The sequence below is a fragment of the Tripterygium wilfordii genome, chromosome 10 (genome assembly GCF_013401445.1).
Source record: "Tripterygium wilfordii isolate XIE 37 chromosome 10, ASM1340144v1, whole genome shotgun sequence".
In the NCBI taxonomy this organism is placed as follows: Eukaryota; Viridiplantae; Streptophyta; class Magnoliopsida; order Celastrales; family Celastraceae; genus Tripterygium; species Tripterygium wilfordii.
Genome location: NC_052241.1, coordinates 972,688 through 985,922, shown reverse-complemented (window position 1 = coordinate 985,922; position 13,235 = coordinate 972,688). Strand labels below are relative to the sequence as shown.

Sequence of the window (13,235 nt, the reverse complement as noted above, 5' to 3'; positions counted from 1 at the left end):
TAGTGTGTCGACTAAATTTTACATTTTCACTATATCTGCTTTTTGTCTAATATTTCCTCCATACACGATGAAAGTCCGGTGAAGTTCTGCCTTATAAGTTTCATGATATTTTGCATTTCTGATCTTGAAGGGATCCCCGTATGTGAGTTGTTGCATATCTTCTCCAGTTCATTCTGTTTCTTGAGAAAAAAATTACTTTATTTTGCTCTCTTTTAACTGATCCAGTCTCTTGAATTCAGTCTCGACCTTAAAAGGAATTTAATTAACTGTTATCTGTAGTTGTGTCCAAAATGTTGCAGTCGATAAATCATTTATACTGACCTGCTGAATTATATTTAACATAAGGCTTCTGGTATCTGATACTTCCACTTAGGAGACTGATCATAAACCAGTAACATGCGAGAACAATGGACAATCTTCATAGGGTGTGTCCATAAGATTCGACAAGTTTGTCAGGGCTGTTTCACGATGGTGATGCTGCCAAATTCAGTAAAAGCATGGTGTGCTGAAGCTTAGTGCTAAGAACAAAAGGGGAGGAAACAAATGAATGTGACTGGAAACCTGGAAAAAAACCTTGAGTTCTCTAACCATCTGATTAACTCCTGATTTTACTATATTGCTTCATCTTCACATTTCGAGTTACATGACATTGTTCTGAGTTTTTATGTCTATATATCAACTAGACAGAATGATTGTCTGCTGCTCAGGTGCCAAATCTTGTTGGAATATTTTGCTTAAAAGAGCTTCTACAAAAGACTCACCTTCTCAAGTCACTTTTGCTTTTCTTCCTCGAGGGATACGTATCACAGTGCTGTTGAGTTTTGCCAAAATGCTGTCACTTATTTTTTATATTCCGCAGAGTTGATTCAAGCTTTGGTGATACTTTGTTATAATCATGGAAGACTCCATACCCAATGTTGCAGATAAATTCTGGATTGTGCCTATATTCTCTGGAGCCTGTTGTTCTTTTCTTGTCAATAAGAGAGGGATACATGTTAAGAATCCTCATTAAAGGAGGGTAAAAGAACCGTGTATATTTAAAGAAGAAAGTCTGCAGAATGTACGCAAAACATTTCCAAATCATTGTTGTGGTACCTTCTCATTATGGAGTCTTTGTAGCTCAGTCTGATATTCCTCAAGTTTCTTCAGTGAAAGATCATTCTCGTTTATGATCACATTTGTTGATGAATCATCATATACTGACTGGTCTGCTATTTCTGCTGATATTCTCTGAATCTGCCCGTGCACAGCTCTGAACTGGTTGACCCTCTCTTCTTTTCTTAACCGCATTGCCCTCAAAGCAGGTGTGATGGCATCGAGCTGCTCCTTCAGTGTTCCAGAAATCTTTTCTGGCTTTTCAGACAGTAATGATAACTGGCATGGTACGAGCCAGTGAAAAATCATTAGGTCAAGGTGAGCACTCTCCCATTGCTAGAATTTGGCGATTAAAAGGTATTGTGATGCTTATTGGTTAAACTTTAACTAGGTAATATATGGGTATAGTATTTGCATCATGAAATAATTTTTTTTTCTTGATGTCTTTAGATAATATGCAATGCTATTCCTGGATTCATACACTGTTGAATGATTTGAAGTTCTGATAACACCACGGCTACTAAAATAGGTCTCATTTATGTGAAAGACAGAGATTGATGGATAACATAATCTTCCAGGAAGCGATCGCTCGCCAAGCGAGCGGGGAATTCAACTCCTGATGCAGGTGAGCTCTTGAAATATTTGGTATTGTCCACTTTTCTCCTATAGACCTCTAAAGTCTTAACACTCTTGTTCTAGATCCAACAGAACCTTTTCTCTTTCAAACTGATGCTCACCAACTTCAAAGTTCAAACCATATCATCTGCTTATTATTAAAGAAAATGAAAAAAGGGGGGGGGGGGGGGTTAGAAAAATCAAAGCTCATTAGATTATAAATATCGCTATAAACGACCACTTGCCTGCAATTGTTGAAGTAAATAGCCACATGATGTTTCTATTAACACATGGCCGCAGAGGTTTCCAACTTTCCATTTCAATAGGTGTATGAGTTGAACCCATCTACTGTCCTTTGGGTTTTTTGTGGAACTCAAAGAGATGCTAGGATATGTCAAAGGAAATGGTTTTGGAACAGATGCTTCCACTAGTTCTTTCAGCAAATAGATGCCTTTCCCTTTGGGAAAATCCGATAAAATTGGAACGATACATAGAAGATAGCATGGCCCTTGCGCAAGGATGACAAGCACAAATCGAGAAATGGTCCAAATTGTTTTGTGTAATTTTTTTTTTTTTTTTTTTTGCTGTATTTGATATATATGACAAGTATGCGTTTGGATTCTCTTTAGATCTGATGTATCTTTCGGTTATGAGGTGTAGGGTTCTTTATTATCTTTCTGGAATTGATAGGGTAATCCAACTCCTATAGGTTGAGGGGCGTTGTGTTTTCTATTTCTATTATTATAATTCCGCAATTTCCGTATTTTATACTATAGTGCGGGATCATATGGTGGCATGGCATGCCATAAAGGGGAACAACTTTTCAACCTCTGATAATGAACCAGGTTGAGCTTCCAAATTTTTTGAAAAACTTTAGTCACACCCCACTCTTTACTATCCACATCTTGACTTCCATTGACTTTGTGTTTTTTTAGTACCCAGCACTTAACGCCCCACCCCCATTGTCTTCAAAAAACAGAGTCCGACTTCTTTCTCTCAAAAGACAAAAGTCTGCAGTCATCTGAGCTTGTTGTAGATCACGAAGGAGAGTATAGGAAGAAGACACATATCATAGGAAAAACTTAGCTCTCAATGTCCTATCTACCTTCTTTTTTTCTTTTCCTTTTTTTTTTATGGGTTACACTTAACAATGGGTGTGCTTGGTAAAAAGTGCGGTGTGACTAAAGTTTTTTAAATTTTTTTGATTCCATGAGCTCGGGTTGGGCAAGGTCCACTGAAATTAACCGGCCTAAATGTCTACCCAAGCCCATTAGTTTTCAAAGTTTTTTGTGTTAAAAGACTTTAACCAAATGGCAAATACCACTAAACTCTCAGCCCATTAACAGCCCAATTTCTCAAATCACAACCGCACCAGCCTCATAATCTTGGGCTGAGATTAATGGGATTATCTTATTCTGAGCCCAGTACGGGCAGTGAAGCAAATTAGGGTTTACATTTTATTTAAGCCCCCCTGGCTACGCCTCCTCCAGCTTCAGATTCATAAAGGAAGGAGGAGGCAATTTAGAATCTCTCGAAGCAGCCATGGTATTCCTTCAATATTCCTATGCAAGGCTACGTTGTATTCTACATCTCTACAGTTCTCAACACAATTCTGTTCTTCTTGTTTTGATATTTTCAGGTGAAGTACTCGAAAGAGCCAGACAATCCCACCAAGTGTAAGTTCACCTTTCCATTTTGAAGTCATCTTACATCTTTACTAGTTTTCTTTACATCTTGGTTGCTTTATTGATTTGTTGTATTGATGTTGGATAACGGTTTCATTGATGGATTTGTATTTCATTTGTTGCAAGCCTTGGCTTTTGTGTGGTTTTGATGTAATTTTGTCGGCCTACTTTGCAGCTTGCAAGGCTAGAGGCTCTGATCTTCGAGTTCATTTCAAGGTATAATCGTTTGTTCTTCTCCTATATGCGGATTTTGCGTTTTCGATACAATTTAATAACAGTAATTGCCCTGTTAAAATTACACATACGAGTAAAGATGATCTGGCTTGTTTAGGTTTTGTTAGGTGCTCTTTTGATGTTTATCTTTATCTTTGTGATTACTTATTGTGGTTGGGCTGCCTTGGATGTTTGGGCGTGATTTAATGTTGTGTTGATTGTTGAACCTGTTGAAAAAAGCAGTGGTCTGTTGCCCTTGTGGATAGGTCTCTCGTAAACTTCAGAGAAATTACTTGCATTGTTATTGGGTGAACCCATGCATGATTCTGGTAACTAAAGGTTCAGTAAATGATGCCACATTTGATTGCTACCGCATGTATTTTTGGAGTAGGTTCTTTTCAGTGTTTTCTTAATTCTTGTTAGATTTATATGGAGGATTGTTGAACCTGATGAAAAAGCAGTGGCCTGTTGCCATTGTGAACTGGTCTCTCGTAAACTTCAGGGAAATCGCTTGAATTGTTATTGGGTGAACCCGTGTTTGATTCTGGTAACTAAAGGTTCAGTAAACGATACGACATTCGATTGCTACTGCATGAATTTTTGGAACAGGTTCTTTTTAGTGTTTTTATGCTCGTCAGAATTGTATGGAGGATTGTTGAACCTGATGAAAAAAGCAGTGGCCTGTTGCCATTGTGAGCAGGTCTCTCGTAAACTTCAGGGAAATCACTTGCATTGTTATTGGGTGAACCCATGTTTGATTATGGTAACTAAAGGTTCAGTAAACGATGCAACATTCGATTGCTGCTTCATGAATTTTTGAAGCTGGTTCTTTTAAGTGTTTTTATGCTCTTGTCAGAATTATATGGTGGATTGTTTGAACCTGATGAAAAAAGCAGTGGCCTGTTGCCATTGTGAACAGGTCTCTCGTAAACTTCAGGGAAATCACTTGCATTGTTATTGGGTGAACCCACGTTTGATTCTGGTGACTGAAGGTTCAGTAAATGATGCCACATTTGATTGCTACTGCATGTATTTTTTTTGAGTAGGTTCTTTTAAGTGCTTTGATCTTCTTAGATTTACATTGAAGATATTGTTGTTTGAGAGATCATATTTAAAAAATATAAGCAAGTGAAAGCTAATTTGGATTCACTACGCTTTTATTGTTTACTAAACATACAATTTTAATACATCTCATCTGTGCTCATCTTTTGTTGTGATTTTCTCTTCTCTGCTTGATAGAATACAAGGGAGACGGCGTTTGCAATTAGAAAATTGCCGTTGGTCAAGGCTAAGAGATACTTGGAAGATGTTATGGCCCACAAACAGGCTATTCCCTTTCGGCGCTTCTGTCGTGGTGTGGGACGTACTGCTCAGGCCAAGAACAGACACTCAAATGGACAGGGACGCTGGCCTCTCAAATCTGCTAAATTTATTCTAGATTTGCTCAAGAATGCTGAGAGCAATGCTGAAGTATGTATATTCTGCTGTTCAGATTGTCATCTGCTTCCCCCTGTACAATATGTTAATGTTTATTAATTGATTTCCAGGTGAAGGGCTTAGATGTAGATTTACTCTACATCTCTCACATCCAAGTTAATCAAGCTCAAAAGCAACGTCGCCGTACATATCGGGCACATGGAAGAATTAACCGTATGTTTTGGATTCTTGGTATGGAAATATATATTCACTTGTTTTGTTGTTTTACTGATTGGTAGCTTTTATTGTTCGACAGCGTATATGTCTTCACCATGTCATATTGAGTTAACTCTGTCTGAGAAGGAGGAACCGGTGAAAAAGGAGGTAATTGGTTTACTTTCTTCATTGAATGTTAGAAATGTTGTTTGGAGCGGGAAGTGTTTTAACTCTAGTGTTTAGTAATTGTTCTCTAATAATATACTTTGGTTTTGCAGCCTGAGACCCAGCTGACAACAAGCAAATCAAAGAAGTCTCAATCCCTGCGCAGTGGTGCTTCTTCTTAAGTCATTACCTGTTAAGCACATTAAGGAGTGTTTTTGTAGCTTTTCATTGGTGATTTCCAATTGATGCGAGTTTTGTTATAGAATGAGTTTTTATTCAGAAGAATCTAGACTCGCTTGTTTGTTTCAAGCTATTTTTTCGTTTAATGTTCTGTGTGAAAGATTTTCTAAATTGGATCTTGACATGCCTTTTGGTGTTTGCACTTGTGCATTAGTTGCCTGGTTGTGAACCATTTTACCTTGCACGAAATCAATCTTGATGAACTCCAACAATTGATCTATTTGTTTGTACGTCCAATTTGTTGAAGAAAAGGGTTGTGGTTTGGGAAATGTAGGTCTACGTTGCAGGATGTGTATGCGGTGATTTATTAACAATGGGGTATTGTTGGGAGTTGAATTGAGCAGCTATGGTGGTGGATGGGATTGTTGAATGGTTTAGTACTGGTACCATAGTTGATCCAAGGAAGAGTTTGGAGCTGAACAAAGAAGAAGCGCATGGGGTTCCAATTAGGTGCTGTGTTGGCTTAGACCTGATTTGGAAGGTGGGTAATGAAAAATTAGGCAATGATGAGTGCTTTACCTGTAGTCAAACTAAATTTTAGCACAGGTCCAAAAGGTTACCAATAAATATGTAAGATTTTCATTATGAGCAATATCTTTGTGATCACAAGTTGAATTTTAATTCAAATTGATATATCATATCGTCTAGTGAAAATTTTTTACGTGTGCAGATCTATTGTGTTCAAATAGCAGACTTGTATGACGTTCGAATGGCGAGTGGAATAGTTATAGTAGGAATTCATATATATAAACCATTTGAGTGATAGCTTAGTTAGTGAATATCTATGAGGCCAAATCATATGGACTCAGAAGGTCTTCAGTTCGAAGGGTAAATTTATATGGTCTCATTCTTAGTTATAAAAAAAAATTAAACTTCTCTATGCACGAATCTAAATCTAATGATCAAGTTTAAAGTTTAGGTTAACCCCCTCGTCTGTAGATGTAAACGTGATCCAACGGTTGTCATTCGCTAGAACACGTCGAACAAATTCTTCAATCGTCGGATCTACTGCGAAACACCGAAGACCTACTTCTGCTGCTCTCTCCGACTCACTCCCAATAACTCCTCCTTCGCAGGGCTTTGTCTCTGTATCATCGACGATCTGTTAATTTTTCTCGGTAAGTTGATTTCCTATTCTCTTCGATTGCCGTAATGATTTTTCTGTCTGATTTCGTGCTTTTTGGTACAATTAAACTGCTCCATGTCCGTTGTTTGTTTGTCGAGAAAATTGAGAAATCTAATTATGAATCAATTAAATTTGTTCCGTAAATCTGCAACCAAACGAAGCAATTGGATCTCTGTACTTGATTTCGAGTGTAACATTTTTCTGAAACTTGATACTTCGACTTCGTATTCCGGTTTAGGTTTAACAATTTATGTGATTGAGCGATAATTGTGTGCAGAGATGGATTGGCAAGGGCAGAAGCTATCGGAGCAGCTGATGCAGATTATTCTGTTGACGTTCGCGGTAGTGGCTTTTGTGACGGGTTTCGTGACCGGATCGTTTCAAATGATGATCCTAATATACGCTGGTGGTGTGGTGCTCACCACATTGATTACGGTCCCCAATTGGCCTTTCTTCAATCGCCACCCACTCAATTGGTTGGACTCCAGTGAGGCTGAGAAGCATCCCAAGCCGCAGAAAGGTGTGAGTGCAAAGAAGAAATCTGCTAAGAAATAGGTCAATTTTTTGATTGATCTTAGTATTAGCTCTTTCTAGGTTTACAATCTGTGCTAATAGTGATATTCCTGCGAGAACTCAGTGGATGGATATTAACAATTTGCTTGTTTTCCTTATACTCTGAACATTTAAACTATGATTATCGCCAAGAAATTCTGGGTTTTTAATCTGTTATTTTTCCATTTGTTCTTTTGTTCTGTTTCTCTGTTGATCTTGCTGTTTCTCTTGATTTTTATTCACTAGTCTTACTGAGAAATTTATAAAAAGACCAAAAGGAAAAGTAACTTCCTTTTGTGATTGTTAGTTTACTACTTCACTGTAGATCTAATTTTATTTTTTGTTAAGTGGGATTAAGTTTAGTTGGAGAGGCATTGATATTTGATAAGTTGTGTTGATATTTGAGGGCTGCTCATAATATAATGTTTGGTCTTATATGTAATATCATCATAGACTCGATCTTTTTATTGGCTGGATTGCTGGATATCATGAAGTAGCTCGATTTAGTTCTCAAGCTAGCATGTTTTCTATGGAAAAATCAATGACTATAGTTTAGTAGGACGTTTGATATTTAGTTTAGATGCATCTTTCAACCTTTATATGTTTCAATACCGTCGAATCATTTGCTGTTAAGAGAATTATATCCATCCTCTTTGGGCAACTAGTGAAGCCTTCGGGGATTGCAAATGGTTTGCCTACATGAATGTCTTCTCTGGTTGTGCAACGATGCGTATATCAAACACATGATATTTGTGAATCATGGTAAATCTGCACTTACTGACTTTAATGGATTAAAGCAAGAGAGATATGTTGTATCTGGTCTGTCTGCTGTTGGTTTTGTTACTGGAGAATTAAATGTAAACCCATTATTACTGATGTCGATTTCCGAGAGAGTGGGCTCTTCTTCGGGAGAAATGAGCGGGGGAGAGTGGGCTCTTTCCTTGAGTATCTGTTTGGCTATGAGGAGATTCTTGTCCCAAGGTTTCCTGGAGACTGTTATGCTGTGGCTTTGATGGTGTTTGGCTACGGGAACAGAGATGTGGTAGTGCAGGGCGTAGACTTGGCGGAGGAGTAAGCTGCCGGTGGTGGTTGGATGGAGGAAGAAGCGAGATAGAGACTACACGCAGCAGTGGGAGAGGAGTGAATGAAATGAGTAGGCACGAGCAGCGCGTGGTGGTTTTTATCCTTTTTCTTTCTTTTTCATGCCATTTTCAGGTATTTCCTTGTGTGCGAGTGTTAGGTCCGTGGTCGCTTAGCACTACGTCATTCAGCAGCGCATGATCCACTGAATACTCGATAGCAATTAGCACATTGCTCCACTGAATTGCTACCACACATGATCTCTACTGATTTATTTGCCACAGCCCAAGAGTCAGTAATCTCCGAAAAATTCATAAAAATCTTGCAGCTTACAAGTCGAAAAGGAATACAGAGACCCCGATCGGGCCTCTTGTTTCTTTGGGCCGGCCGAGATATATGCTTGATATCAGCCTCCGCTAATGGGCCTCCACCACTAATGTATTATACTGTACTATTATGTGACCTCGACTAAACATATTTACACTTGTTCACCAACAATAAGCAATTTATTATAGAAAACCATTGTACTTTGAGGGGGGAAAAAACCTTAAAAGGGCCCTTAGAATTAAGGAATTGGATTAGAATGCATTTTTGGAGGACCTTACTTCGTGGAAGTTTAATGACATTCTAACGTGGAATGGGGTAGGTGGACCAAACTATGACTAGTTTTATGTGAATATTCCAAGTAGTTTACCAACGAATGAAATTGATAAGGTTGAATGGTAGAGAAACAATGGCAAAAAAAAAAAAAAAAACACATAAATTTGGAGACAAAGTTTTGAGTAAATCATATGATGGAGTCATGGAGATTGTGTGATAGAACTATGTTTATTTAATTATGTTCCAAGTTCAAGAAGAACGACACCACACAAATTTACCCTTTGAACATCCAATATCGACCAAAAATCGAGACTACAGGCCCTCGCACACATAAATTTTCATCTAATAATAAGGTAAGTTAGGCTAAATCCCAACACATGGTCAGAGAGGTATTGAACTTTCGAGTTCATAAGGTTTGACTCCATATAGATTCATCAATTATCATCCAATCAAATCGATTGTCTGTGATACACACTAAATATAACTCGGACATTTGTCATTAAATGTCTTTTTATCCCTTAAATGTGGTAGCGGTACAACCACCATTCTCAACCGACATTTGTCATTAAATTAAAGTTGGCCGTGATTGACCCTCCAAAATTCTTACCAAAGTTTATCCTCTTCGTTGTTCAATAGAAACTTAGACTTACAGATATTCTAATTCTAGATGCCATTTGATAAGATAATGCCTTTGTTGTATTAATTAGACTTTCCATTTGCCAATCAATTCTAATCAGAACTGAAAGCCATAAACTGTGATCTTATCCCAGTTTGTGACATGTGATCGCATCTGCTCTGACTAAGCTAAGATAATATCACAATACTAACAATTATAATAATGATTGTCATTTACATAAATCATGCAAATTAAGAGTCAAACCGACCTACCATGGCATGTTAACCTCAGTAACAACTAGGGAAGGTGAGCTAGCGAGGATAAGAACCCCAAAAAAAAGTATAAAATGATGTGCTTAAACGTTACCTATATATATTTTTTGATCTTTAGGTAATATATATATATGTGAGACAATGAGATTTCTCATGTTGTTTTAATAAAGCAACTATGTTGTGGAAATTCTAAGCACGTGATGTTCTGCAAAAACCAAAATCACATATAAAGTACACAAAGATTGATTAAACCAATAAACAAATCCAAGCCAGAATAATTGCAATGAGTCAAATCAAAATAGTAAGAGACACAATATTTATGTGGTTCTGCAAAAGCCTAGATTCACGAGCAAGAGAGACCGATTTCACTATGTTAGAGAAGATTAAAAGAAATAATATACTTACACGAGACAATCGGAACTCAATAGCTGCTCTCTCGCCTATCTCTTAGTGATCCCTCACTCTCTTGATTTACAAATAGTGCTCCCTCACCCAAATGAAAATTTATGTGGGTGTTTGGCAGTGCGTTCGCACTGCGTTTAGTTGCACCGCATCTCACAGCATCACAATTTTTTGTGACACGCCAAACAGCTTTTGCGTTCTGACTCACGTCACATCATCATAGCTTTTTACCTCACCACACCTCACAACACTCCCAAATGGTTACAATATATGTTGAATTGTCCTACGTAATCAAATTAGGTCAATTATTTTATTTTAGATTAATGTACAATGTAAACATTAAGTGATTTTATATTAATATTATTAGTCATCTAATATAACCGTAATTTAGATACGCCAAACGCACCTCATAGCACCATACCACAGTTTTAAAAGTGATGCGCCAAACAACTTTTTGCGTTCCAACTCACCTCACAGCACCACAGTTTTATATCTCACAACACTTCACCGCAGTTGACAGCACTCCCAAACAGGCCCATAGGTCTATCCCGATGACATATATGCTCCTCCTGTCCAAACTAAGTGAGGACATGTTTGGACAATTCTTGTTATGTCCTTTGAAGTTTGAATGCATGTCTACTGTCCGAACATCATGAAGGCATGTCCGGACAACGGCTCAATTTGAGCTTAATATTTCCACACGTACATGGTTGTACGTTGGGTTTTGGCCCAACTTCTATTGTCGTCAAGTGATAAATTTATGTGTGTGTTGACTTGACAAAACGAATTTAAGCACATATTGAATGTACAAAGAATAAACTTGAATAATATTTTCTTCAGTTACCAAAAAAAAGTCATGGTTTGATAAAATTTTAATTAAAATGGCATCTATCTCCTATTTAAGACCATAATATGACATTGTTTCTATTACTAAAAGAACATGTCCTAACATTGGAGATAAGTTTATTAAAATGACTCATTCCTTGTTAAGATACTTATAGAGGGTGTAGTAAAGGGTATTGATAACGTATATTGTAAGGGCACTTGTTAAGAATTCACTACAGCATATCAAACTATACCATACGTGATGACCACTCTTTTACCTAATTTTTAAATTTAAAATACATATCTTTTTCGGAGTCCAATGCACATTTTTCATAATTATCTAATGTTTTAAGGGCACACATTATTATTTTTCATAATAAAAATGAAATGTAAATTACTTGGACCCAAGTACCCAACCTGTCATTGGACTATTATATTCTTTATGTATATAGCTTATCTAATTGTGCGCCACTGGCCATAGCCCATGCCATAGGCAGGTCGCTTTCCTTGAAACAGAGGCCATTCCTTTCGAATCCGCCTCAGGATTCAACTGGGCCAATCCGCCGTCAACTTCACGCTTGGTCCAACCCAAACCCACCATCGTCAATGCACCTTATCATCTTTTGGAAAATGCCACGAAACATTATCCAAATTACGTCAACACCACAGAGAATGTAGCTACAAATCCACCTCACATATTAATTGCTTTATCATTTCAAAAAACTATATTTTTCAAACAAGTTCCATATTCTCATCTCTCACATTTCGTTACATCGTAAAATCGGACACTAAGAACATACGATCTTACTAATTTTACGATTTTGAATCAATTCGGATTATTTTTGTTTGTTGTTATAAAATTGCCAGATCGTACGATCTAAAATGCAATTTTGACAATTAACCTCTTTTTTTTTGTGATCTAATTTTTTTTTATAGTTAATCATATAAAAAAAAATCAAAGGCAGCCACGCCAATCCACGTCCAATATTGTAGAATTGGACATGCACAAACAGATTAATCCTTGACCAGTCATGTATACGATGTTGAATAAAGAAAATAACAATTAATGTATGACATGTCCTAACATGACCTCCACTGAATGCTATTTTCAAATATTGGGTTTCTTTTTTTTTTTTTTTTCCGTAAAGGATTGAGAATTTGATTGTTTGAACAACAACTCCACTACATATAATTTAATTTGTGGTGCTTAACATAAAAGCTGTTATATTCAGAAATTGACTGCCAGACTAATATCAACTTCTCAAAACCAATGTTCAAGCTCCAAATAGATAAGACTTTTCCATTGTTTAAACAATTCAATCTAATGGGATAGGTTATGTATGTAATCTTCATTTTTTAACATGATATCAGAGCAAAAAAATTGTTTCATTTGGAAATGACCTCTATTCGTTTTTAGTTGTTGAGCCTCGGACAACCGAGTCTACAAATGCAGAGAAATGTCAATATTTGTAATCTCACGATGGATTGGAATAACCTCAATGAATGTTAAATTAAAAAAAAAAAAATGGTTCCTCTTGCACAAGTGACGCATTTTTTGGATTTAATTATATTTATGAAACTACTATTCTTTCTTTATTTTATTATGATAGAAATGCGTTATTGCCCTATTTTCAAGGTAATTGCTCTACTGGCAATAGGGGTGGCAAAACTATATTCAATTCGGATGATTGAATTTGCTCGATCCAGATTAAATCAAGGTTGGATATAAGTTATATGTCTGAAATCTGGATCCATACACAAAAGTTTTGTCCGGTTTAAAACTAGGTCCATGACCAAACAATGAAATTTTATCCGATTTACTTGTTCGGATCCTAACCCGGATTAGGTTATTGTCCAATTTACTTGTCTAGACTTAAACCAATATGAATTTTATCAATTAACTACGTCCAAAATCCAATTCGCTTCCAGACATATAAATATTTTGTAAACACGTGTTGTTGTCCAACCCAAAATCGATCTGGAAGACTAGTATCGATTTTTTGGCACCATTACTGGCAGTAGCACATATCTAATTTTCAAGATAAATACACTATTGGTAGTAAAATGTCATTTTGGTAAAAATATTAAAAGCATGTTATTTTTTAATTAAAATTTAA

At 36.8% G+C, this 13,235-nt stretch overlaps 2 protein-coding genes, 5 non-coding genes and 1 pseudogene across 7 annotated transcripts; 7 read left to right on the top strand and 1 right to left on the bottom strand.

Moving 5' to 3' along the window:
• Position 1: 1 nt before the first annotated feature.
• On the bottom strand, positions 2-3,254 carry LOC120007997 (annotated as a pseudogene).
• LOC120008295 lies at positions 2,163-2,265 on the top strand. Its single transcript, XR_005470422.1, has one exon. It is a non-coding gene; the product is annotated as a U6 spliceosomal RNA (small nuclear RNA).
• LOC120006862 (60S ribosomal protein L17-2) lies at positions 3,133-5,793 on the top strand. The gene is made up of 7 exons (XM_038856971.1): positions 3,133-3,255; positions 3,350-3,386; positions 3,571-3,611; positions 4,848-5,078; positions 5,156-5,258; positions 5,341-5,408; positions 5,519-5,793. The coding sequence occupies exons 1-7, from the start codon at positions 3,253-3,255 to the stop codon at positions 5,585-5,587; spliced, it is 552 nt and encodes a 183-aa protein (XP_038712899.1). The 5' UTR covers positions 3,133-3,252; the 3' UTR covers positions 5,588-5,793.
• Positions 3,842-3,970, top strand: LOC120008342. Its single transcript, XR_005470461.1, has one exon. It is a non-coding gene; the product is annotated as a small nucleolar RNA snoR74 (small nucleolar RNA).
• Positions 4,060-4,188, top strand: LOC120008344. Its single transcript, XR_005470462.1, has one exon. It is a non-coding gene; the product is annotated as a small nucleolar RNA snoR74 (small nucleolar RNA).
• Positions 4,276-4,404, top strand: LOC120008340. Its single transcript, XR_005470459.1, has one exon. It is a non-coding gene; the product is annotated as a small nucleolar RNA snoR74 (small nucleolar RNA).
• Positions 4,495-4,623, top strand: LOC120008341. Its single transcript, XR_005470460.1, has one exon. It is a non-coding gene; the product is annotated as a small nucleolar RNA snoR74 (small nucleolar RNA).
• Positions 5,794-6,603: 810 nt separating the features above from the next.
• LOC120007762 (probable signal peptidase complex subunit 1) lies at positions 6,604-7,519 on the top strand. The gene is made up of 2 exons (XM_038858187.1): positions 6,604-6,763; positions 7,049-7,519. Exon 2 carries the CDS (start codon positions 7,051-7,053, stop codon positions 7,324-7,326), a length of 276 nt encoding a protein of 91 aa, XP_038714115.1. The 5' UTR covers positions 6,604-6,763; positions 7,049-7,050; the 3' UTR covers positions 7,327-7,519.
• The last annotated feature ends 5,716 nt before the right edge of the window (positions 7,520-13,235 follow it).